The 27,982-nt window shown below is 38.6% G+C and overlaps 2 protein-coding genes across 4 annotated transcripts; one reads left to right on the top strand and one right to left on the bottom strand.

Moving 5' to 3' along the window:
* The first annotated feature begins 27 nt into the window (after positions 1–27).
* On the top strand, positions 28–13,640 carry rac1l (Rac family small GTPase 1, like). The gene is made up of 3 exons (XM_073907438.1): positions 28–788; positions 12,265–12,447; positions 13,527–13,640. Exon 1 carries the CDS (start codon positions 138–140, stop codon positions 717–719), a length of 582 nt encoding a protein of 193 aa, XP_073763539.1. The 5' UTR covers positions 28–137; the 3' UTR covers positions 720–788; positions 12,265–12,447; positions 13,527–13,640.
* LOC137495345 (B-cell receptor CD22-like) lies at positions 4,115–27,017 on the bottom strand. 3 transcript variants are annotated; one of them, XM_068220959.2, is made up of 10 exons: positions 17,310–17,454; positions 13,388–13,735; positions 13,050–13,289; positions 12,181–12,432; positions 8,872–9,123; positions 8,600–8,690; positions 8,405–8,450; positions 7,790–8,001; positions 5,783–5,837; positions 4,115–4,586 (listed from the first exon to the last, which is right to left on the bottom strand). In XM_068220959.2, the coding sequence occupies exons 1-9, from the start codon at positions 17,368–17,370 to the stop codon at positions 5,783–5,785; spliced, it is 1,557 nt and encodes a 518-aa protein (XP_068077060.2). In that variant the 5' UTR covers positions 17,371–17,454; the 3' UTR covers positions 4,115–4,586. The 3 variants fall into 3 exon arrangements, with proteins under 3 accessions (XP_068077060.2, XP_073763193.1, XP_073763187.1); XM_073907092.1 differs by lacking the exons at positions 12,181–12,432; positions 13,050–13,289; positions 13,388–13,735; positions 17,310–17,454 and adding exons at positions 25,570–25,910; positions 26,283–26,593; positions 26,692–27,017; XM_073907086.1 differs by lacking the exons at positions 12,181–12,432; positions 13,050–13,289; positions 13,388–13,735; positions 17,310–17,454 and adding exons at positions 25,570–26,016; positions 26,354–26,593; positions 26,692–27,017.
* Positions 27,018–27,982: the final 965 nt, after the last annotated feature.

Genomic DNA, 27,982 nt, shown 5'->3' with positions numbered 1-27,982 from the left:
AAACTTCACGTCTGCCTTCAGCTTCAATCAAATCAGGACTTGTTTTTCTGTGTGGAATTACTAAGTGTTGAATTTAAACACCAGACTTATTATTTTATGATGGACATTGCTTAGAACAGCGTGAGGAGTGAGCACAGATGAAGGATATAAAGTGTGTGGTTGTTGGCAGCACTGTGGGAAAATCATGCCTTCTGGTGAGCTACACCACCAATGCATTTCCAGATCAGATTGTTCCTACTGCTTTTGATAATTTCTCTGCCAATGAGATTGTTGATGGGAATCCAGTGAGACTACAAATATGGGATACAGCAGGGATGGAGGAATACGACAGGCTTCGACCACTTTCCTACCCAGAGACAGATGTGTTCTTGATCTGTTTCTCTACTGTGGAATCAGAGTCATTTGAGAATGTCAGTGAAAAGTGGCTACCAGAAGTCAGACATTTCTGTCCTGACATACCGATAATTCTAGTCGGGACTAAACTTGATCTGAAATATGACAAGTGGACAATTGAATATTTGGAAAAGAAGAAACAAACCCCCATCTCCTTCCATCAAGGCCTGGCTAAAGCTGCAGAAATAGGAGCTGTGAAGTATGTGGAGTGCTCAGCAAAAACACTGAAGGGGGTTAAAACAGTGTTTGAGGAAGCCGTCCGTGCAGTTCTGGACCCGCAGAGAGGAAAGCCTAGAGTGAAGAAAAGAAAGTGTTTAATCTCCTGAACCGACTGAATGCACATATAATAAAGTCTGAACTCACCTGAGAGCCAGAGGTGATCCAATGTAGAAACTGTGAGTTGATAAAACACTTTTTTTATGAGAAAACATAAAAAGTAATTGCTGATATCATGTTTTTATTTATGTATGTGTTTCTTTTAAGTGGGCAAAAGCTAATCGTCACCTTAGAATAAGGTTCTATCTGATATTTTTGTCAAAATTGAGTTATCAACAATTTATTTAAATTATGGGATGTTTTTTTTAAAAGTTGTTTACATTTTAAGACTATCAAATCTTCCACACATACTGTTTGCTATGAAATACAAAAACTCCTAATCTCTTAAAATCATTCAGAATGCAGATAAAACCTAATAATTCCAAGATGACGAAATGTCTCAATGTTTTCTTCAAACGAAATATTTCCTATTTAAATCAATATCTACAGCTCTGTTTTCATTTTTTTCTGAATTTATTAGAGATGTTTGTGGGAAATCTTCACCATTGAGGTGATTAGTGTTTCAGACCAATGAAGGGCAGACAAATAATGCTAATATTAACCTTTTAACATTTTAACACCAGTTTTTCCTTATTGCTGTAACTCTGTTTATGAAGCACATTTTGCAGGGAACACAACAGGAAAATGTGGACACGTGCTACTTGATCATCACTTTTTATGATGGTAGATTTATTACTGTATATATTTGTGCCTTAGTCTCAAAATAAGTTTTTAATTGCAATATTCACATCACAAAATAATTTTAAATGTTTCTCTGGGTCAAGAAGATATATTTCTAACTATACAATGCAAAATGGATGACAAATAAAGAATGATTAAGAAAGAATTGAGTTCTGAAGTAGTTAAGAGTAACAACTACACACATAATGAAGAGCTTTACACATTTACTGTAGCATTATCACTAGTGATGTGTTTAAAGAGCCCATATTATACATGAAATAAGGTCATATCTTGGTTGTAAGGGTCTCCAACAACAGTCTAATATGCATGCAAGGTCAAAAAACACTTTCATGGTCTTATAATCTGCATTTATTTTTACCTAATTATCCCAGCGACTCCTGTATGAATCGTCCAGTGATTCATTTGTTCCCAAACCCCTCCTTAGCGCAGAGCTAATCTGCGCTGATTGGACCGATGACAGTCTGTCGCGATTGGTCGACTGCCTTCAGTCAGAGAGGGAAATGGCCAATAGCTAATCAGCAATTTAAAAAGTAATCACAGTTCATACACGCTCGATAGTGTAGACGTGGACTTTAGCTGCCACACTATGGCCAGTGGATAGTGCCACGGATAACCGAACGAAGGACACAGTCGTGTACTCGCCATACCACACACACACAAAAACACACACACACCTCCGGATGACAACGCTCCCGCTTCAGCCCGCACCCGCCAGGTTTTAGCCTGAGAACCCGCTCCGTTTTCTGCCCGCCGCGCCCGGTCCCGCTAGAGCGGAGAACACAACCAAATATCACCCAGTATACAGTCCAGACAGCCAAGCTGTACACAAAGCACAAAGTACACAAAGCTCGTTCGTTCGTTCGCTCTCTCTCTCTCGCTCTCTCTCTCTCTCTCTCTCTCTCCCCGCGCCAGATTTCTGCGGCGCGGGAATACATTTCCGAATAAATCGCGGGAGCAGAACTCTAGCACGGAGCTCCATAAACAAACAGCACGCGTCGCGTTTTTAACGTGACTTTGCACGCGATAAGATAATATATCCAGTTAACCTGATACAGTACACACGGTTACAAGTAACAAATCACAACTAAATACATTTGCAAGCTAGAGTAAACGAGGCAACAACTTTAACCGCATGTACTTACACTTAAGAAATGTAGGAAGAAACTCATCCTGACGTCCATCAGTTACTCTTTACTGATCCTTCCTTTAACAAACTCAGATGAAGTATTCTTTGTAGCATGTAGCTTCCAGAAGTTTCCAACTGCTTGGTTATAATGCTGATGTTTCATCTTTGGGTAGAGACTCAATATATCCATCTGCAGTGTGACTTCAATCGACCGGCATGTTTGTGTGCGTGTGTTTGTGTGTGTGCGTGTGTTTGTGGGTGTGTGTGTGTGTGTGTCTGGGTTACTGCGTCAGAGGGCGGGGCCTCAGGTTTGAAATCTCCCGGGTTTGCGCGTGCACGTGAAAAACTTTGTTTCGTTCGTACGTCATGGCGAAACACCTAATGAGTCGGTATCAAGGCGACTCGTTTGAAGCACTATGATTCGACTCTTTTATAGATGAATCAACAGTTTTAAACACTGTATTCTTACAGATTTAAGCCTTAGCTGGATACTTCACTTCACTTAGAGCTGTGTTACACACTACATGGAGGGGCATTTTCAAAAACCCATAATATGGGCTCTTTAATATTAATCAGAAGGACATTTATCACCAGACTTAATGGCTTCTCTAAATATCCTTTATTTAGCTAATAATGTCAGCACAGGCTCATTGTGGATGTGTACCCATGTCTACATTTGTGGAGAGCACGAATTATGTACCCAGAGGTATGTCTGGCTGCATTTCATCTTTTAAATAAAGGCTACGGGGCGGACGGTGCTGACTGCTGTTGCTTTTTACAATAACAGCTCACCGTTTACTTCCATGTGGACGGCTTTTCCGGCATAACCAGTTTTACATTAGCTAGCCGCGTATGTTGGCAGACTCGAGACGAAGAGCGGAGTTGACCATGATGACAGGGTTTGAGTTTGGCAAAGAATAGTTCCAGAAGCCAGGTAAATGAATAAATAAATATATACAGACAAGAAAAAGGCTGAAAACAAGATTAAAAAAAATCACACATCCATGACAGCTTTTTTTTCTTTCTAGATTGCTTCTGTAAACACTATCTTTTGGGTTTAGGGAAGGTGGTGTATGGGTCAGTAGACAGCAAGCTGGCCTGGTTGGCTGAGGTGTAAATTGCGCCCTCTGGTGGATTTATGTGAGAAGACGTGTGAGAGAAATTTGAGATCATCAAAAATCCAACACAATCTTATTACAATTTGTAACTTTTTGATTTAGTGGCGAATTTGTGTGAATCTGTACGATCTAATTCAAACAAATTAGTATGATTTGCTCATCCCCCAATGACGGTTGGGTTTAGGGGTGAGGTTAGGTGCCACGCCTCCTTTTTAAAATCGTACATTTTCGTACCACTGAACTCGTACGCATTAGCCACTAAACTGGCAAAACGTAAAATACTTTAGTTTTCTCGTGAGATCAAAAACTGTGAGCAGAGGTACCTCTATGTATACCTCTAATGGATATACTGTTGTTATATGAAGATCAAAAATATTACACCCATAAACAATAAGTGATAAAGGCACACGGCTGAAATTTTATTTATTTATTTATTTTTTCATTGTGATTCATTTAATACATTGTTGAGTGCAGAATGTTTTTGGTCCTTGTCATTTGAGGAAATTTGTACTAAACTTATCTGGTAGAGCTCAGTGATTTAAATTTGATCTCTGAACAATAAACAACAACAAAGTTTGACTAAAATTACTTTTTTATTAAAATGAGTTAAACATGCAAAGCTTAAAACAATATAAAAACAGAGATTAAATCAGTCCTGCACCATTGATTATAATTAAACACAATGACAATTAATACCTTACTAAAGGTTGAAGAGAAAAAAAAATTAGTTTATTTACATGCTCAGCCTTAATGATTATACGTAATGAGTCAACAATACAAGTTATGTGCAGCTTTATGTTTCTATTAAGCATTTCTAGCATGCTAGATTACAAAAAATTAGCTCAGGTGGACAGAAGCATAGCTATAGTTCTTGTTCAAAACAATCAATGATTCCACAATAATCATTTATTCTGTGATTACTGAGTGGATCTCTTATCTACGGAACCCCGGAAGGGACGTAGTAGAGGAGAAAAAAATTGGCTGGGTGAAAAAAATAAAATGGGTGAAAGAAAAAAATGGGTGGGAGGAAAATATATATTTCTAAGTTTTTGCGTTCTCTCGCAAAGTTTTGCGTTCTCTCACAAAGATGTTTTGCGTTCCCTCGCAAAGATGTTTTGCGTTCCCTCGCAAAACTGTTTCTCCACAAACACTTCCTGTTCACTGCACTCACGTAAACCCACCCGTTTTTGCCGAAATTATCCCGTATTTTACCATTCTATATCACTTTCTTTACATTACTGTGCGCTGATTGTCGCCTTTCACTTTGCAACCTCTGAACCAGTGAATGCATGTTTAATCGCTGACTGACAGACACGCTCCATACAATAAACTGATCCCAGATCAGCGTCTGTACGCGCCATTTAAAGGGACACTTCTGTTATCAAACAAGTGCGCAGCAAATGAATCTCATGTTTTGTTTAGTTTGATAACAGAGGTGTCTCTGTAAGAATGCACAGATCTATAATGAAAGCATTCCATTACTTTAGAAAATGTTTGTGCTCATTTAAGAGAAAATAAGCTGTTTAAAATAAAACATGCAGGACGGAGATGTTTCATATTATTCAGTGTATTTGTCTGTTTAAACATGCACCCACTCCTCTGTAAATGGCGTGTACAGACGCTGATCTGGGATCAGTTTATTGTACGAAGCGCGTCTGTCAGTCAGCGCTTATACATGCATTCACTGGTTCATAGGTATCATACGCACAATAATGTAAAGAAAGTGGGGTAGAATGGTAAAATACGGGAGAATTTCGGCAAAAACGGGAGGGTTTACTTGAGTGCAGTGAACAGGAAGTGTTTGTGGAGAAACAGTTTTGCGAGAGAACGCAAAACATCTTTGCGAGGGAACGCAAAACATCTTTGCGAGATAACGAAAAACATCTTTGCGAGGGAACGCAAAACATCTTTGCGAGATAACGCAAAACATCTTTGCGAGGGAATGCAAAACATCTTTGCGAGGGAATGCAAAACATCTTTGCGAGAGAACGCAAAACATCTTTACGAGGGAACGCAAAACATCTTTATATATTTTCCTCCCACCCATTTTTTTTTCTTTCACCCATTATTTTTTTTTCATCCACCCATTTTTTTTCTCCCCCACTACGTCCCTTCCGGGGTTCCGTACTTATCTGACGCTGCTGTAGATCACTGAGTCCTCCATTTTTTCAGCTTTTGATCGGCTGAAAAACAAGACAAAAACAACACAACAATATTACAGCTCATATATTCAGTGCTGGTTAAGCTGATGTTGGTTAAGTAGGATTTGTTTCTAGATGAACATCTATGTTGATCCTGGAACTATATTCCAATCAGCCAATCAGATTTAAGGCTACTTTTACAGTTTCTGGAGCTATATTCCAATCAGCCAATCATATTTCAAGAGTTCCCACTTAGATATGCTTGGCATTTATAGCAGGTTTAGCATGCTGTCACGGGAGAGAACCCTGAGCTCGGAGATATTTGAGCCCAGGGCTCCCGCCCGGTCTAGAAGCATATCAGGGGATCCGAGATCAGGTAGGTCTTGATCGCATCCACTTTAGAAGGGGAAAAAAAGGAGGAGATGGGGTGGAAGAGGGGATTCTTCCAAAAAGAAGAGCAATACGAAGAAAGTGATTCATTTATATTAAGCTAGGATCACTCTGATTGGATTATTACTGATTACGGATGAGTGGCCAGCAGTGCACAATCATATCCTGTGCTCTTCTCGAAATTAGTTTATGAAACTTCACTTAAGGGATATGTTTACAGTTTATATTCAGTTTAGTTTTGCAGTCAGGGTTATTTGTTGTTACATCATTATCATCATTATTAGCAGCTAGCTTTCTGCAACTCTCACATGGTCGCTCACTGAAGCTAAGCAGGGCTGTGTCCGGTCACTACCTGGATGGGAGACCACACAAGAAAGCTAGGTTGCTGCCAGAAGTGGTGTTAGTGAATCCTGCAGGGGGCGCTCAACCTGCGGTCTGTGTGGGTCCTAATGCCCCAGTATAGTGACGGGGACTCTATACTGCTCAGTGAGCGCCGTCTTTCGATTGTGACGTTAAACTGAGGTCCTGACTCTCTGTGGTCATTAAAAATCCCAGGATGTCCTTTGAAAAGGAGTAGGGGTTTAACCCCGGCATCCTGGCCAAATCTGCCCACTGGCCTCTGTCCATCATGGCCTCCTAACCCTCCCCATATAATAACTGGCTTCATCACTCTGTCTCCACTCCACCAATCAGCTGGTGTGATGTGCTGTCTGGCACAACATGGCTGCCGTCGCATAATCCAGGTGGATGCTGCACACTGGTGGTGGATGAGGAGATCCCCCCCCCACCCCATTGTGTAAAACTCTTTGAGTGCCCAGAAAAGCGCTATATAAATGTAAGGAATTATTAATATTATTATTATTACAAACAGGGTTATTTGTTGTTACATCATTGTACAACAAACGTCTGATGTGAAAAAAGAAAGGTGCCAGGACTGGGATTGCAAACTGTGATAATTGATTTTAATCTGATTTTAGGAATACTTTACAGCTAGGGTTAGATTTAGAAATAGGGATTAGGTATGGATTACATTTTAGAACAGAAATGATATTCCAGGATCAACATGAGGATAAATATCGTAAGAAAAAGTGACGGCAATAATAAATGATTGAAAACACTAACACAACATACAAAGCAGTCTAACAAGTGATCTTTAAAATGGATAATTTGACTGAGTCTTCATCAGTCTGTTAAGCAAGAGATGTTGGTTGTCAAGCTTTCTTGCTCAACATAAAACAAGTGTTACTTTATAACAGAAATTCAGCCAATCAGATGCTTGCTACTGTGCAACACTGGATTAGTGTTAAACAAGTGAGTTGAGTCCAATTTTGCATAACCATGAAAGCAACAAACTTTAAAACTGAGTTTGTTATTTTGTCTGAGTTATTTTGCATGCTTAAAACATGATCTATTGTGCACAGAATTATGTTGCAAGTATAACAGCTTGTGTTTAGTGCAGTAGGTATGTTCAGTGTGTGTTTAGTGCAGTTGTTATGTGTGGTGTGTGTTTAGTGCAGTTGTTATGTGTGGTGTGTGTTTAGTGCAGTTGTTATGTATGGTGTGTGTTTAGTGCAGTTGTTGGTGGTCCAGCAGTTTCTCCTCACCTGTGGTCTTGATCAGGCTGCTGAACTGGTGTGTTGTCACACTGACGCTGCTCCTCTTCTTCCTCTTTCTTCATCTGTGTGTCTCTGTGAAATTGGACAGTGGCATACTGGATCTCCTCAGCATCTCTGCATTCAGCAGCTCTGCCTTTTTTGGGATTTACACTGGCATACAGAGCATCACCCGCTGATCCAGGAGCAGAATGCAGATCATTCTGAAACACAACAAAATCAGACTTTCATACAAAGCAGAATTATAAGAATTTAAAGTTGCTTGTTGATGTAAATGTGCTGATGATTATGCAGAGATTAAACCTACAAAGCAAAATATATCTGATATGAAAAATCATAATCAATAATTTTGTGTGCATTCCTGCATCACACCACCTGAGGGCGCTGGAGAAACACTGCAGAGAGAAACTGATCAGGTGTTGGATTTCATGTTTAAAGACTCTGAATTGTTTTGATGAAATATTTGATTAATTCACACTGAATCACATGATGAAGATATGATGATGATTTTAAATGAAGGTAAAATTGTAAATTTATCAGAAATTTTATTCACACAAAGTAAAACATGACTTTGTCTGAGTATAAGGTTGTATCTGTGTGATTTACCTGCGTCATTGTGAGACCTTCAGATTTAACACTCCTTTGTTTCTTTCTGTTATAATAACACACATTAACAAATGATGAATCACTCTAATAATACATCAAATTAAAATGTGCTTTTTTAAATAATAAAATGTTTATACAAAAAGTTACTAAAGTGTTAATAAACTTTAAGAAAAAACATTTTTTTATTAAACTCACATTACACACAGGATCATGATGATCAAGATGATGATGAATAATCCTCCAGATGTAGCAGCAATGATGATAATGTTTCCTCCAGCACCTTGAACTGAAACATGAAGAAGATCATTAAGTTACAGGAGTGTGATGATAAAAGCTTCCCCAGTGACAGTGATGGTGTCTAGTCTCTGAGCTCCATGTGGATTGTGAGCCTCACAGTGGACGTGTCACTGTCACTGGTGAAGCTTTTAGAGGAGTTAATGTATATCACTAAAGCATCATAAACTCACACTGGACATTGACAGGATCAGAGTATTTCTCTCCATGGTCATTTCTGGCTCTACACTTGTATTCTCCACTGTCATTAAAGCTGATCTTGGAGATGTTGAAGATTCTTCCAGATCCTATAAATGTTTCTCCTTTAAACCAGCTGAAGTTCAGAGCAGGAGGGTTTGAGTCGCTGCTGCAGTTCAGAGTCACTGAATCTCCAGATATTATTTTAGCAGATCCACTGATAGACGCTGAGACGCTCCTGGGTGGATCTGAATAAAAGACAAAATAAATCAAATTATCAAGATTGGGGATCTGAGCCAAATTGTGCACATTACTAGCACTGTAATCTCTAAGATAAAAATAAGTCATATTCACAAACTACATGTTCTTCACTAAAAGTTATATTCTGTCATGCAGTTTTTATGTTGAGCAGGAAAAGAAAGGTCAGCTTTTGAGTCGGCATCATTTGCAAGAGTGAATCCCTCAGTGATGAGTGGTGCGTACACACAAATAAAGTTCCAAAACACAGCTTTAAGCTGCGGTCACACAAGGATTTGTGCATGCAAAATTTTGTTGTATGTCGTTGTGAAAAGAGGTGGTGTTAAACAAGATGATGAGACATCTAAAAAAGCGAGCGATTGCTCCATATTTTAAATTTCTGTCTAGAGAGCTCATGTTTTGATCCTCGATTGGTCTCACAAGTGATGTGATTTTGCAGGTCAGAGATCACCAAGCTTGAACTTTGTAACGCAGTGAACTGTGAAACTTGTTGCACAAGTTTGCGTTTCTGGTCTGACGCATTCACGTACATATGAATGGAAGTCTATAGGAGAATAGTCAAGTGTGACCGCAGCTTTAGGCTTTATTAAGAGTGGTCAGGGAGGCAATGATCAGTGTGAAACAGACGGTAGTATGCAGATAATCCAAAAGAGTGTAAATGATCTGCAGCTGTGTGTGTGCATGTGTGTGTGTGTGTGTGTGTGTGTGTGTGTGTAATGTTTAAGAACACCAGGGGCCTCATGTACGAAGACTTGCGTGGAAATCTTACTAAAACATTGCGTACGCACAAAGCTGTAAATGTGCGTACGCAGAAAAAAATTCAGATGTATGAAACACTGCGTACGCCGAATCTCACGCATATTCTTTTGTACATCTGAATGAACGTGAAACTGAGCGCAACATGCACGAGCACAAAACCCCTCCCTGCCTCCTCCCCCGTATGAATATGCTAATGACTATGCTAATGAAAAAACCCAACGAAAAAGCAACGGCAAAATCAAGCAAAAAGAGAAACTTTGAACAGAATGTGAAATGGAGGTGCTGCTTTCGGAGGTAGACCGGAGAAAAGCGGTGTTATTTGCAAGTTTGTTCTCCGGAATTAACAACAAAAGAAAAAAATAGAGTGGGAGAGTTTAGCTGATACGGTTAACACAGTTGGGTCTGAACATCGCACTGAGTGCATTTAAAACAGAAATAGTGTGGTTTATAACTGAAAAATGTTGCAGTAACCTTAGCAGTCTCAGTGGCGCACCTCATAAGAAGCATGTGATCTTGTACTGACACGCTCGAGCATAAACTCGGCTCGAATCCAGCGTCTGATATTCTCTTTCTTCTTTTTTTCCCCGCTACATATCAGATTTTGCCCACTATTTATCACGAGAAAGACAAGTAGGAATCATCAATAAGTTTGTGCATCATATTTTATTTGCACATTTATTGAATGGAAATGTTTCTGATTCACGCATGCAAATTCATCTTCAGATAGTGTCTTTATAGCAATGTGCGTGCAGTAGATAGCTCAGATTACATTGGGAAAACAGGCGACCGCTGCAAATTGTGCTTTAATGTTTAGCTGGTCAACTGTATGGTATGGAAATCTTACATACCTACTATATGAACCCGTCTCATACAGCTGCCATTGCAAGGATCAGACACTTTGTAGAGAAGAATTTAACACAACTGCCTCTAGGAGTCGCCAATGGAAATAAAACAGACACGCACAAAAAATGTGCGTACGCCTGCCAGAAACCTGCCGTGAACCTGCGCAAATTCCCACGTTCAGTTCATTGTTAGTAAATCCAAACGTGAGCGATTCTGAGCGTGAAACCTGGCGTACGCAAAGTTTTTGTGCGTACGCAGCGTTGATACATGAGGCCCCAGGTGTGAAGTGCTGAGGATTCTGGGATTTGTAGTCTGGTTCAGTGGCAGATGTGATGTGTAGAGTGCCCTCTAGTGTCTCTGATTGTGACACTGTGCTGACTGACTAGGTCAGTGATGATGTTACTAAACGCTGCTTTGTTTGCGCTTTGAATGTGTGCAGTTCATGTTCCAGTTTCTCTTTGTAAAATGAAAAAAAAAAACATTGTCAATTAGCTACACAGAAGGAGAAGAATGAATATCAGTTCATTCAGAGCGAGAGGAGGAACGGGAGATAATCAGAGCAAACAAACTTGTATTATTTGTTTGTATTTTCTTATACTTGTCTTTTTTTTTTGCTGTTTATGTAAAGCACTTTGATTTGCCACTGTGTATAACATGTCATTCATTTTCTTGTCAGCTTAGTCCTTTTATTAATCCGTGGTCGCCACAGCGGAATGAACCGCCAACTTATCCAGCAAGTTTTTACGCAGTGGATGCCCTTCCAGCTGCAACCCATCACTGGGAATGTGTATGAAAGGTGCTAAAGAAATTAACTTCCCATGCCTATGAGTTTGTTGAGCAACAAGTACTGTAATATTGCTACTAAATGCTGTTTTGCTTACTATTTGAGTGTGTTTCTTTATTTAGTATTCCTTTGTGGAATGAGAAAACAGATACTGCCCTCTGCTGGTGTGGAAATACATCCACAGAACACTCACTCAAGTTTCAGGCTGCTTCCGTCTGTTTGGTGTGTTCAGCTTTTTGGCCAGAAAGGTGATAAGAAGTGACAACACAGTTGTTTTTCATCTGCACTAGTTATGTTGTGTCACAGTTGTCATGCAGCGGACAGAGCAGAGTGGACGGTCAGCAGCAGCAGTAATACTACAGTAATGGCGAAAGGATTCACTGGAGAAGACAGATGAGATAAGGAGAGACGAGAGGACACAAGAACAGGGCAGATTTACTTTACTGACAGATACTTAAGAGACAGATTTATTAACTGACAGACAGAAACAATATCCAGTGGAGGAGCTGCACAGAAGGAGAGGAATGAGTATCAGTTTAATCAGAGTGAGAGGAGGAACAGGAGCTAATGAGAGCAGAGCGGCTAATGATAGCAGCTGATGGAGACGACAATACAGAGAAAACACCAGAACAGACAGAAGATCAAGAGCTCATTTACTCACACTGAACATCTAAAGTCACAGGATCAGAGTATTTCTCTCCATGCTCATTTCTGGCTCTACACTTGTATTTTTTACTGTCATCAGAGCTGATCTTGGAGATGCTGAAGATTTTTCCAGATCCTACAGATGTTTCTCCTTTAAACCAGCTGAAGTTTGCAGGAGGGTTTGAGTCACTGCTGCAGTTCAGAGTCACTGAATCTCCCTCCACTATTACAGCAGATCTATTGGAGACCACAGGAGTATCTGGAGCATCTGCAGGAGAAACAGGTAAAAACAAGACTGAAATTAATTCAGCGTACTAAAAGAGCTGCCCATTGTTTTTATATTGCTTTTTTCTTGTTCAAAATTTAGGATAAGATTTGCTTACTGAGTGTGGTACTCAGTAAGTAAATAGGGACACTTTTGGAGGAGATTTTTAAAGCAGATCTGTAAAGTTGACAACTGTAATAAGCAATTAGAATGTTTACAAATTTTTTGTTGACATTTTTGAATTTTCAGTTTTGGGAGAACTTTCACTTAAATGATGATTTTTTATTTTTTTTGACAGGGTGTATATGAATAAATTTAGGTACTGATAAATTTGAATAACAAATTGATTTTTCTTCTATTAAAAAAGTGATGTGAAAATATTCATGACTATCTAGCCTAGTTGTCATAACAAAGACACCTCATACAATGTCACATTTGCTTTTAAAACGACAGAACTGAGCTAATGACACTCATTAGCATTCACAACACATTTTTCAAATTAACTGATAGCACTAACTTAAATTAACTTGTATGGATCAACTATTTTTATTTGTATGATATAAAAAGTCTGAATGCTTTAAAAAGTGAATGCTAAAAGTTAAATAAAGTAAAAAACTTACATGTGACGTTGAGATAAACAGCAGGAGAGATGTACGTCTGTCCCTGCACACCACAGCTGTAGTTGCCTGCGTCTGTTCTACTGACTGACCTGATGTTGAGTTCATCTCCAATATTAGTCAATGTGTGTGAGTTTCTGTACCAGATGAATGTTGGTGTGTCAGTCAGTTCACAGCTGCTGTTACATGTCAGACGGACTGAATCTCTCTCTGTCACTCTCTCAGGAGACTCCAGCTGAAGATCTGAACACAACACACACATTATATCTAGTGCTGCTCTCATACACTGATTATTATTCTACATAATGACCACAAGAAGAGAGAAACCTCAGGAGAGTCACCTGTGACAGAGAGACTCACTCCTGGTTTACCAACCCATTTCCAATCTTTATCAGTAATAATTCTGAAATAATACTCGTGTTCATCTTTCTTTGTCACATGACTCAGTCTGACGGTGCAGTTCTGCTGTTTATCTCCCAGATACTGAAGCCTCTGACTGTATTCAGGGTCCTCAGACAGATCTGGAAACTCTTCACCATTTCCTAAAGGGTCTTTGGTCCAGAACACTTTCCTGATCTGATGTCCAGGACTCGGGTATGTAAAAGTGCAGCTGATTGTCATTGTTGAGTTCTTCAGTGCACAGATGTATGAAGGTTTGTAAATCACATTGCAATCAGCACCAGAAATCCCTGAAACACAGAAATCATAGTTTTGCCAAGTGTATTTAACCACTCTTTTTTTTTTTAAGTTTCCTAATAGCTGTTTAGATGAATAAATCGAAAGGAGGTACTGGGACCAGGCTAATGACGTGTTCCCTTTTCCCATAATAACTTTATCAAATGTGCTGTCGCTCAATAATAAAATGGATGAACCAATGCCAGAGTAAAATTTGAAAGTGACTTTAAAATGAGTAACCGGATCTGTTTAATAGAGACATGGCTGAAAGACAATGCTGAAGTTGCTCTACCTGGTTACATCACAATAAGAGCTGACCTGGCAAATATGCCTCAAATAAATCAGTCAGGGGAGATATGTGTGTCTTTGTGGACAGTAAATGAGCAACACAATTCCACATCCATAAAGTGTGCACTCCCAATTCATCCTACCTGTGTCCACTTTATCTCCCAAGGAAATTTGAACAAACCACCATTTTAGTTTACCTAATACAAGGATGCTGCTGCTTGACCTCTGCAGTTCTCACGTAAATCCACCAGAGGCCGCTGTCGACTGACTTACTGGCCAACTGACCCATCCTTTCCCCTAAATTCAACCAATAGTGTTTTTTAAAAGCACCGATTGACTCGATCACCCCCCTCTCTAAACCCAGTTGACTGTGTTTTTAAAAGCAATGCAGAAAAAGAAAAGGCATCGGCAGCCTGACTTTACCACATTTCTGATTTTACCACATTCTCACACTGTTGTTTACTTGTTTATTTGTTTTTTGCCTTCTGTTTTACTTGCTTTATGGGAACCATTCTTCTATATGTTATTCTGTGACACTGTGTGAATCTGTTTGTGGTTTTATAGCCACCCTAGTAGCAAAGAATTCTGGCCCAGATTTGGCATAAAGCTGGCACAGCAGGCATTCATCCGGCACTGGCATACAGCATGTGGGCCAAACATGGCCTGGGTTTGGCAGAGGTGGCACCGTTTTTAAGGCGGCACACAAGATTTGGGCCAGATGTAAAATGTAGTATTTGGCCCAGATTTAAAAATTTGATAAGTGGGCCATGTGAGTTTGGCCAGTCTTGACCCACATTTAAAATACACCAAAATCCTTTGTGAGTAAAGAAAAAAAATTCTACCAATCAGGTCACTTTGAGAAAAAGCGTGCCCATAGTGTGCCTAAAGCGCATCACTCCATGCGTTTATCAATTTCATTGCAATCGTGACACACCAACCTATCTGGCCCAGTTCTGGCCCAGTTATGAGTTATTAACTTGGCTGAGACTTGGCCCAGATATGGTCCATGTTTGGCCCTTGTCTGGAAGCCAGATTTGGTCCAGTCATGTACCGTAATTCACTGCGGCATGTGGGCCAAGCAAAACCTGATTGTGTGGGCCAGAGCTGGGCCAGAGAAATTTTGCTATGTGGGCAGTGTTGCATGTTGGTAATCCATAATAGAGGAAGTTTTGTGTTTGAGCTCTGTGTTTGTGTTTTGTGTATTGTATTGTGATGTTTAGTAATGTTTTTGTGATTAATTTGCACATGTGTGGACAATAAAGACTTCTAATCTTTTAATATAAAGTCACACAGCACCACCAAAAGCAATAACTACAGGATTAACAACTTCTGAACACTAAATATACAACATTTCATCAAAGCCAACCATACAATAAAGGTCCCTTGAAATTAAAATAAAGTTTTTTTTTTTAGATGTTAGTATTATTTGTTTTAAGGATATCTATAAGATTGTGTGCTCAAAATTTGCATTTAGAAGATATAAATATGTAAGGCTTGTAATTTGCAACCTTTCTAAATGTCTAGAATGGATACAGTTGCAGATATGCATGTCAATATAGCATTTTTTTTTAAAGACAATGTTTAACAATAATTAATATTTTTACAGTACTGTGACAGTTGGGTTTAGTGTTAGGGTAGACGTTAAAAATACAACATATGGGGTAATATAATGAATAATATAAATAATACTCGCTACAGCTACTGCTTTTATGTTATTGTGATGATTGGGTTTAGGATTGGGGTAGACGTTAATAAAATACAATAAATGGGAAATTTAATAAATAATATAAATAATTTGCATTAACTTCGGCCACAACCATATCTGATGTAGCAAAAAGTGCCTAAATGAATCAACGGTTTTATTCATGTCATGTTACATGTTACATGTTACAGTTTCTTGACACATCATAACCAATCAAATGCTCTCTAGTGTCTGGCATGCACTGCTCCCTTCAAGATGCTTCACATTTGCTTTACATTTGAAGCACTTGAGCTCAACCACTCTCACTGGCAGAGCAGTGACAAAAAGAAAAAAACACTATTGGCTGTTTTAAAAAAGGGGAGGAGCTACACTATGTCCAATGCTCTCTTCGTATTTCGATTTAGATTGTCAAACACTGAATAAAAATGCACATTTCAAAGCACTTCACAGGACCTTTAAAAAAGGCATTGCATTTCTTGAATTATCCAGAGTTCACAGGAACACAGAATGCATAACCATCATCATCATCATCATCATGAAAATGTAGTTGTATAAGTTACACTGTGGACTGTACAATACTAATACTGTTTCACCACTTGATACCAGGACTCATTACAGAAGATATTTTAAGCTGATGTTGTGAATATGAATAATGATCTCAGTGTGAATGACTTCAGTCTTGATGGAGGACAGAAATAAACAGAGAAGAGCAAAGCTAATAAACCAGCTGAGAGAAAAAAAAAACATTAATGGAAAATAACAGGGCAAGAATACCTGCATAAATAAAAATGCACTAACATGTAAACTACATGTTTCTTTATCATCAACTAATGATAAAATAAATAACTGCCTAAACTGCTTGTTAGTATGTTTGTTAATTAATTCACACTTCTGATTCAGGTAAATGTGTCCTGCTAAATGAGAAAGAATATTAAAGGGATCGAAAACTAAAACTCATGATATTACCACACGCTTCAACTCATCATTGATTCATAATGAAGTCAAAATGTAGTTTACATGTTTGTGCATTATTATTTGTTATTGTAAAGTGTTCTGTTTCTAAATATTGTTGATTTTACATCTTCAAAAATGTTTTTATGGTGCATACAATTATGTTGTGTGCTGAAGCATTATTTTTGTGTGATGACCAAAACAATTCAGTTAATTTCTTTATTTAGTTGGTAAATGTTTCTCAGAAGACATAATGAATATTCTCTATTTAATCCCAGGACACACCAAAGTTGATGTCAAAGAATAATGGAAATGGAAACTGACAAAAACACTATCATTAGCTGTCAAAAGCTAGTTATTGTTGTGTTGCTGTCCAGTTGGCTGTTATCATTATGAAGACTGTGCCAGTGCTTGATGCATCACAGCTGAAACCAATGGTGTGAAAAAAACTGCTAAAACTGGCCGGTTTCATGACACTAACTAAAGACTCTCTACTGAGAAAACAGATCTGCCAGCTCAGACTAACTTCCTATATCAGAGAGAAGATGATCAGCAGATCATTATAAAATGGCTGAATAATGTCTGATTGTGTGGTGTGTGTAAATGTGTAGAAATAAAGCAGTGATGTGAATGTAAGATTGACTCACTGTGAATGATGAGCAGAAAGATCAGATGAAGAGCAGGAGCCATTCTGAGCCACATCAGCATCAAATCTATCTAGAATCCAGCATTAATCATCACTTCTACACTCATCAACAGTAAATGTACATCACCCTAAACAGCTCTTAGTGTTAGGAAGATCTTTACACATCTGCAGATTATTAATGCACAACATCAGTGTGTGTAAATCAACTGATGACTGAGATCAACACAAGATATTTCTCATGTCACAAATCATGTGTTATATGAGCTTCATCTACACTAATCATCAGTCAAATACCAGTGTGTTTGTCTTACCGTGTTGAAGAGCAGCCGATCAACAGAAACTGATGGACTGAGCGTGTGGACAGATGCACTTCTTCTTTAAATGACAGACTCTCTGTGGCTAACACTGTTTTTAAACACAGTTGCGGAACTAACAGTGTTTCTCCATCAGCAAAAAACCCTACCAGTGATTAAAGACGAATGTGTTTTTACTTTATTTGTTTTACTTAAGTTAATTTAATTTACTTAATCTATTTCACACTTATTGGCGTTTCTGCAGAAATAAAAGGATAAAAGTTGGTCTTCAGTTGATGCACATCAGTGTTTCTCCAGTATCAGCAGCAGGAGATGGAGACCTCTGCTGGTAGATTCAGGCTTTGCACAACTTACAGGAATTCATTTGAGTCATGTGACAGACAGGGGGTGGAGTCTTTAGTCCAGAATTGGCTGTTGAGTTTAAAGGGCCATGAATCTCCATGTTTCAGCAGGGTGTTTTCACACCACTAGTTTGGAAAAAGTCAGAAATGTGGGTGTGTCCAGCTCTGTTTGGGTGGGAGTGTCGGGGGAAGGAAAAGGGGAATGATTTAAATAAAAAATGGGAGTTCTCATTTGAGCATGCGCTGATTTTTACTGAGGAAAAACAAACACAGATGCAGGGGAGAAAGACAATGGGCTCTATTTTGACGGTCCATGCGCAGAGTGCAAAACGCAAGCCGCCAACACTTTCAGGGCATGTCAGGACGCGTTTTTGCTAATTTAAGGACGGGACATCTGCCTTGCGCCGCGGCACATGATCTAAAAGGGTTGAGTTTATTTTCTTAATGAGTTATAGGTGTGTTTTGAGAATAAACCAATTAGTCTCATCTCTCATTCCCTTTAAAAGTCACAAAGTTAACAGAAAACTGTTAAACAGAGCATCTACTGCGTGAAAATGAGAGATAATAGATCTACTTTCACTTTCGCTCTTGGATAGGGAAACCTTTACGCACAGACATCAATCAGTCTATAAATAAATAATTTTGTTTGTTAAGCGCAAATATTCGTTTCAAAACTATTTCTAAATTCAGTTCTAATTTCCAGCAAACGAATAACTGAACAATAATAACAAAATGTGCTCAAAAACCTGAGTTATATCCTAAAACACATGCTGTGCCCCTTATGGTCTAAAACCTGACAGGTGGGCAAATCTAAGCTTGTTTTTAATAAAACAAATATAAATATGGATATAATAAATAATACTGCTAATAATAATAACATTATACAAAAGCAAATTGTTATGAATGAACTGAAAAAGCCTCCCGAGATGAAGAAGACATAAAAGCAGTGATTTTTCATATTTATGTAGGCTAGAAAATAATGTGTTTTGTAATAATTTAATCCTTTATATTTATATTCTATATCTATTCTTATTATATCCTATACATATCCTTAACATTTACATTTTTTCATATGTAAAGATATTTGCCTATTGCTCTCTTGTGTGTATTAAGCAGTGTGTAAACGAGGTGCAACTCTGCGCTGGAGTTTAGAGCAGGTTTGTTTAGGTCTAATGAAAAATCTATTATAGCTTCTCAAAATAGCGACGCGCCAGCGGTCCGCCTCAGAACGCCTCCCTTTTTAGACCAGAACGCCTATGGGCGCACAAATGAGCGCTAATGCATTTGCTATTTAAACAGCGTAGCGCAACGCCTCAAAACCACTCTTGCGCCAAGCTGAAACTACCAAAAGACTACAGCGCCACGCCTTGTGCCACATTGCGCCGGGTGTATGATAGGGCCCAGTGTGTTTAATGATGGTGGAATGTTTGAATTCTGCACATCATATAAGAGAAAAAAAAAAACCTCTGCATTTCTCGGTAACTCAGATGCACTCGGTAGGTCAGAAAGCCGTGAGTCTGTAGACAATCCTGTCAAAATGCCGTGAAAATTGAACACGACGGTCAGCATTAAGTTGATTGCAGTGTTCACATGTTTACACTCAGAGAGCAGCATTTACAGCGGATCTTTCAGTCCATAATATTGTAGTGATGTTAACGTAAACTAAGAAACTTAGAAATCATTTTGACTTAGATCTGTCTCAAAACACTGAAAGAGTACTGCTTACGATACAAACTTCAACTTTGCCATCTGAATGAACAAAGGGCTCTGATCGCACACACTTACCAAATCTGTAGACAGTTGACACATAGTGGACCTGCGTCTTTTTTTAAAGGAGATGAGCCGCAAATCTGGATTTCACCATTTCCAGATGAGAAAAGCTCTCGGGTAAAAAAATGTATTTCTGTCGTGCGTCGCCTGCACTGATCCACACGTGAGTCCAGGGGTCCGTTCTTCGTACCTCGCTTAAATGATCTAAGATTATTTGGCAGATCCTGGATCTTTTAATCTTGATAACTGATCTCTCGCTAATTTGGTTCTTCAAACAAGTTCGCGAATCAGATTAGAATGTCTGGATGAACAGATCTGAGATCGCTGCGTGTGTTGTGAAGGACAGATCTATCGATCCTCCAAATCATGATCAGCAATGCAATGATTGGCTGACGGCACAGCAGCGTAATGACATCATCTGATTAATATTCAATTATCCATGTGAGCAAAATTACATCAAATTAGCAGTAAACGGCTTGTTAAATATGACACGCAGTAACTTCACATTTGTTGTGAGCTGCAGGCTTTACACTTTCATGTGTCAAGACAAGTGTATTCATCATGTATTTGAATGCAAATCAATGTATTTAGTTCTTCATTTAGAAAAGATTTTCTTTATTATAGTAGCCATTTTTTAATCGGTGTAAAGAATAACTGGTTGTTTACAAAAGCATTTTGATATTGGTAAAGATGTCTGCAACTTTTGTGAAGCATCATCACTGGCATATTAACTATCAAAACATGTTTATGACTGCATAAATGTATTATTGCTTTAAAAAAGTCACATATTGTGCATGTTTATTATACACAATTTGTACTAAAGCGATCTAAAAAGTTCATATAAATAAGTTTTCTCTGTGCACCACCAGGTGGCAGTCTTTGTATTTTCATTTTGAGGGTGCAGATTGCATACATTTTATTAATATGTATAACTTTATTTATTTTATTAATGACTATAACTTTTATATATATAGTTAAAAATATTTACTATTTTCCCAAGTGTATATAACTTTTACTGTAAGAAAATATCAGAATTGGGAACATACTTTCTGTATTATCTTTGCTTGAACTGAGCCAAAATAATCCTGTTTATATGATTTGAACCTCCTCCTGATCAGGTTTGACCTAGCAGATCTGTTGCCATGACAACAACTCTCGGATCAGCTTTGAAGAAGGAAACGATCCTGGATCGTGTCAAATCGTCAATATCCAAATCCAGCTAACTGAGTAATCCACGTACGAAGAACTGACCCCAGTTGCGCTCTCATAGAGAGAAAAGAAAACAAAACCTTCACTGCAGCAAATTGTAAAAGAAACACTGATGACCCGTATCTTCAAACATTTCTTATACTTTCCCTACAATTTTTGGCAACACAACGTGGCGTCTCTCTGCCGTCTGAACAGCTTCAGGTACAGTCTTCGAAGCTATCATGCTTATTAGTAAAGCTGCACCGCATACACAATAGAACGCTCTGATTGGTTTGAACCAAGTCTTACTCATGAATGAATGAAGCACACTCATAGACATAATACAGGACACCCAGGTACAGATGTCCAGTCTACACACTGGAATACAGGCTAAGATCTCATGGCCGTCACGCAGCTTCAAAAATTAGTTTCAAACCGGAAGTACGAATTTGCTCAAAATAACGCAAAAGCAACCAATGTTCGCTTTTAGTGAGATATATGTGTCTTAATAATGTTTTTAGCAGTGTGCAGGCCCGGATTGGCTAATCGGGAGGACTGTGAGAATTCCCGGTGGGCCGGTCCGTTTTTTGGCCGCGAGGGCCGGTGTCCCAAGCTCCAGAATCTGTTGCTCTCAGCAGTCACACTTTTTAAATGTATTTATTTATTTACTTGACCACAGTCTTTATATTGATTATCTTACCGCAGCTTATTTATACATAACCAGCCTGCAGGTTATTGCTGATATAACTCAGATGAGTCATTTCTTTATATACAACTGCTGTGGTCCAGTGGTTAGCACATTAAATTTCGACGCTGCCGACCGGGATTTGATCCTCGTCTGAGGATGTTTTTTTTTTCTTTTTTAATTTTTATTGTTAAGACATATAATACTGTTATGGTTGTTGAACATTTAAAGCTCTAAAGAAGCTGTTTTCTCAAAAAAGATGTGATATTATAATTAGAAACTGAATTGGAAATGATCTTATTTTAATATAGTCAGTTGTGCACTGAGGTGGGCCGGTCTGAGGCTTGAAACTCCAGGGCTGAAAAGGAGTCTCACTCCGGCCCTGGCAGTGTGGGACACATATACGACACATGTGTTTTGGTGTTTCGTGACCCTTTAACAGTTTAATCACTGTGTGAATGTCAGGAGGCAGACAACATCAATTATTCATATTCAGGTGTCTTTATTAGCAGGGTAAAAGCTGTAATGCTGAGCTGTAATACATAGTACTGGTAAAAATTAATTTCAGAGATACACATTACACACCATTCAAAATAAAACCATGGCCAGAGGCATTTAAATCACTGCCACTCTTTACAGATAAAAAAGAGAACACATTCATACGTGCCACAGCCATATCACTCCACAGCCCAAGACTGGTTACTCGCTGAAGCTAAGCAGGGCTGAGCCTGGTCACTACCTGGATGGGAGACCACATGGGAAAACAAGGTTGCTGTTGAGAGTGACATTAGTGAGGCCAGCAGGGGGCGCTCAACCTGTGCTCTGTGTGAGTCCTAATACCCCAGTAAAGTGAAGGGGACACAATACTGTCAGTGAATGCTGTCTTTTGAATGAGACATTAAAGGTCCTGATCCTATGGCACTTCTTATAAAGAGTTGGGCTGTAACCCCCTGTCCTGGTTAAATGCTTTCTATCGGCCCTTATTGATTATTACTCATCATGGCCTCCCAATCATCCCCATCCTCCACCTATAGCTGGTGTGTGGTGAAGAACTTGCACTTTTGTACTGTGGCTGCCATCGCATCATTCAAGTGGATGCTGCACACTAGTAGTGGTGTGGAGGGTTATAGGCTATAATTTTTTCCCCTAAAATTAAAGGGTATATACCCTGACCTGACGAGGGGATCAGAGCTCTGGTCTATAGGCCTAGCTTTAATTTTACGATTTTCATAATTTAACTGCTATTTTGAATGATAAAATATATATGGTTGAAGGTTGGAATGACGGGAGTGCTAGTAATTAATGACAGAAAGAATCTTCAGTTTTGTGCAAACTAATCCTTTATGAAAACTTGGGAAGTGGGCAGGGGGTAAGATCTCTCAGAAAATTCTTTCTGAGAGGGCAATGCCCACTTTTGCCCTGCCGGGCCTGTTTACATGTTTGACCTTGATACTTTTATAAAGAAGCCATGTTCAAGCAGACTGTAGTCTGATGATAAATGCAAAGATACTGTGCAAGCACTGCTACAAGAAAAGAGTTTTAAAAAGAATTAAAAGAGCAGCCTTTTATGTTACTTTCTTTATGACGCGAGGTGTCGGCCGGCTGTAAGTTTTGCTTGTTGACAAAACTGAAGTTGATGTAATATGATTATGATCTTTTGTCTAACTATGGCTATAGGAGCAGAAAGGATGGATAATGAGGCAGGGAGGTAAGACTTCATAACATTATTTCTTGGCCTTGAGTCAAGTCTTAAGAGATAATTCTATAAAACATGTATTTTTTTTTTGTCAAAATAATTTTTTTTCCAGTTACATTTAGGATAGAGTTTTTGTTATTTATTTATTTATTTATTTATTTATTTATTTATTTATTCATTCATTCATTCATTCATTCATTCATTCATTCATTCATTCATTTATTTATTTATTTATTTATTTATTTATCATTAATATTATTTTGTTTATGATAACTATACATATTTTTATAATTCCAATTTTATAATTCCGTTTTGTCTATATTTTACCCAAAGTTAGGGTAAAACAAACGTTTTTTTTAGAATGTACATTTTTAATGGTCCTTTTCTGTATTAACTAGATGTATTAGACTAGAACCATACTAGAACTTCACTTCTAAAAACCAGCTATTTATAAGCTTGAGGGTGGAGGGAGGAGTATATGGGGTGGTTTGCCCAGGGTGCCATTCAAGTTAGCACTGCCACTGCTTAGCAGGTGTCAATTCTAATTTTTGGAGGGCCGCAGCTCTGCACAGTTTAGTTCCAACCCTGCTCCAACACACTTACCTGTAGGTTTCAAACCAGCCTGAATGACTCAATTAGTTTGATCAGGTGTGTTTAATTAGGGTTGGAAATAAACTATGCAGAGCTGCGGCCCTCCAGGAATTTAACACATGTGACTTACAGGAACACCGAAGACACAATAACAGAAGCTGGAAAAATTGAACATTTAAAAACTTAAGCAATTCAATGACTTATTAATGATGATCCCTGTCAATCACCCGTGGCTCCGCCCACACAGCTCAGGATTGGTTCTTTCTGGCTCCGCCTCTCACTGCAGCCTTTTCCTTGTTGATCTGAACAAACAATAAGATGAAGAAAGACTGAAGGTCAACCACATTAAACTCTTTGACGAGGCTCATCCAATAATCAAACTGCTGCTGAGAGGGTTTATGGCTGATATTGTCTCTTACTGGTGGATTGTGATGTTCAGAAGAGCTCTGAGGATCAAGAGTGGAGCAGGAGTTTTCAGCAGGTCTGTGGTGAACGGTCTGTGTGAAAGACAGCGAGAGATCATCAATCATCTGATCATCAGTGAGCATTGTCTGACTTTGACTTTCACTTACTGTGAGTGTGTCGTACAGGTCAGAGGTCGCAGACTGGAGATCCAGAGCTGCATATGTGTCTGAGATCTGGACAGATAGAAGGACATTGTGACTCTATTTTATTGATCTAAACTAGGAGCTCTTAATTATAAGGACAGGAAAAACAGTCAGTGCACACAGAAGGTCTAAAAGATGGGAGCGAGGAAACAGATGTTCTGGTGTGCAATGTTAAAGACCATAAACAAAATAAGCTGGATTCACCAAAACCCTCTGAAGTAAAGTTGGTGTGGTATGAGGTATTTTTTATTCATGTAGACAATAATAATCTTTTGCATTTGAATCTTTTTATTTTTCATATTTAAAGATGTTTGTGTGCTGCTGTGCATCCCTGTGTGTGTAATAAGCAACATGTATGCACATTTTGGATCTGCATATCACTAACGTGCCCTAAAAATAAAAGAAAAACTGTGCCTTTAACTTTTAAAGCAGCTTTAGTTGGTGAATGGTGCAGTGTATTTCGTTTGCCTCAAATTAGCTTAAATGTGCCTTAACACACCCACTGTTCAAACCTGTATGCCCATGGGCAAACAAATGGCTTGCAATTTAAACAAAGCAGCAAACAACATGAAACTGATACCTGAACCAGGCTGAGCAACATTAATGTTTAGAGGAACTCAAACGTAAATCAGTAATACTGTACACTCTTGATATTTCTGTACAATCATCACAGCTGTAGGAAACATGCAGGAAAACAGTAAATAATGAAGATCATCTCACCGCAGACTCTTTCACTGCAGATCTTCTGCTCTTCCTTTTAGAAAGACTGTCAGAAGAAAGATGAAATGATGTTTTTTATATATATAAATGAAAGATCAAGTGCAGTACAGTGTATTCATGTTCTCACCAGAAGTAAAGCACAGCACTGATTGTTGCTGACGCTCCACCGACAAAAACACCAACAGCAAATCCAACAGCAAATGCAGAAGACCAGGAGACTAATCTTGCACCTGAAACACAAGACACATCAGCTTTCCATCACAGTGAGATACATCACGTTAACAATAAATAAATAAACAAACAAAAACACAAGCAGGCATTTTTAAAACAGAATGATCATAAACTCACACTGGACATCTAAAGTCACAGGATCAGAGTATTTCACTCCATTTTCATTTGTGGCTCTACACTTGTATTCTCCACTGTCATCAGAGCTGATCTTGGAGATGCTGAAGATTCTTCCAGATCCTACAGATGTTTCTCCTTTATACCAGTTGATTTCTGCAGGAGGGTTTGAGTCACTGCTGCAGCTCAGAGTCACTGAATCTCCAGACATTATTACAGCAGATCCACTGATGGAGATCACAGGAGTATCTGGACCATCTGCAGGAGAAACATGTAGAAACAAAGACTGAAAATGAATATCAAGATCAGTTTTAATCTCTACTTGTTCCAGCTTACTATAAGGGCTGTCTATTGTTTATTATATTGCTTTTTTCTTTTATAAAAATTAGCAATATTTACTTACTGATCGTATGATCAATTTTAAGAAGGATTTTTAGCAGATTTGTGAAGCTAACAATTGTAATAAGTATTTGCAATGTGTTTAAGTGTATATTTGTATCTTTAATGTAATTTTAATTATTGATAAATGATAGATAAATGTTTAGTTTTGCATGAACTATCACATAATGATGATGCCATAAATGTGTTATTTTCATCCCTACATTTAAATTGACACAATTGAGCAAATGTCAATCAATAGTATTCATGACACCACATTTTTCACACCAATTGGTAGCACTAATGCCAAAGTATTTTAATTTGTATGGATCGATTACTTTCATCATTATTGTAAGTCTGAATGCTTTTAAAAGGTAAATACTAAAAGGTAAAATAGTAGAAAACTTACATGTGACATTGAGATAAACAGCAGGAGAGATGTACATTTGTCCCTGCACACCACAGCTATAGTGTCCTGCGTCTCTTCTACTGACTGACCTGATGTTGAGTTCATCTCCAATATTAGTCAATGTGTGTGAGTTTCTGTACCAGATGAATGTTGGTGTGTCAGTCAGTTTACAGCTGCTTCTACATGTCAGACGGACTGAATCTCCCTCTGTCACTCTCTCAGGAGACTCCAGCTGAAGATCTGAACACAACACACACATTATATCTAGTGCTGCTCTCATACACTGATTATTATTCTACATAATGACCACAAGAAGAGAGAAACCTCAGGAGAGTCACCTGTGACAGAGAGACGCACTCCTGTATAACCAATCCATTTCCAATCTTTATCAGTAGTGAATCTGAAATAATATATGTGTTCATCTCTCTCTGTCACATGACTCAGTCTGATGGTGCAGTTGTGCTGTTTATCTCCCAGATACTGAAGCCTCTGACTGTATTCAGGGTCCTCAGACAGATCTGGAAACTCTTCATGCACTTTTCTTTCTATTGTTTTGGTCCAGAACACTTTCCTGATCTGATGTTCAGTAGGGTATGTAAAAGTGCAGCTGATTGTCACTGTTGATTTCTTCAGTGCACAGATGTGTGAAGATTTGTAAAACACATTTTGATCAGCACCAGAAATCCCTAAAACACAGAAATCATAGTTTTGCCAAGTGTATTTACCCACTCTTTTATTAGCTTCCTAATAGCTGTTTAGATGAATAAATCAAAAGGAGGTACAGGGACCAGGCTAAGGACGTGTTCCCTTTTCCCATGATAACCTTGTCAAAGTTGTGGTCACTCAATAATAAAATGGATAAACTGATGCCAGGGTAAAATTTGAAAGTGACTTTAAAATATGTAACCTAAAGCTTAGTTCACACTAGAGGATTTTAAGCCTGATTTGAGCCCGATTTGGAAGTTAACGAGCTCGCTGACAGATCGGGCTGTGATCGGGAAGAAATCTGCGGGTGCTCGGCGCTCTTTATGTGTGAACTACTGAACAACACATCAACGAGGCTCACTGACGCGTCGCCGACACCTCGCAGACGGAAATCCAACATTTAGCATGCTGAATATTCCAGAGCAGTCGGCCGACTCAACCCCACGTGTGGTCGGATGTAGTGACGATCTGCAGCCAATGAGAGAGCATATTAGCATGAGCTGAGTGCTCAGGAGCTCAACAGAAACATCTGTGATTGGTCAGAATGGGCATCGGTGCACTCGCTTCATTCTGCGCTAGCACAGACATGAGAGTAGGCTATATTAACAGTGGAACTAGAATTCTGTAACTATTAGAATTACCATACTGCTCATTCTGACCGTTCTCATATGAAACGCCATACTGTCACAACATATTTACATTCAGAGCTATTATTGAGATAATAAAATTAAGCTTTGAATGTCTGGCATCATATTTAATGACACCATTACCCTAAAAAATCATCTTTTTTGGTAATACAGCCTATAAATATGTAGTTAAGATGCTAGAACACGCAAAGGTCTTGGCTTTCATTTTCACTTTTAAACAGGAGCTATTTCACAGCACAGAATATGCTGTTTTGAAAGATATATCTGAAGTAAATTG

Source organism: Danio rerio, chromosome 1, assembly GCF_049306965.1.
Source record: "Danio rerio strain Tuebingen ecotype United States chromosome 1, GRCz12tu, whole genome shotgun sequence".
NCBI lineage: Eukaryota > Metazoa > Chordata > Actinopteri > Cypriniformes > Danionidae > Danio > Danio rerio.
This window is presented reverse-complemented; position numbering and strand designations above follow the sequence as displayed.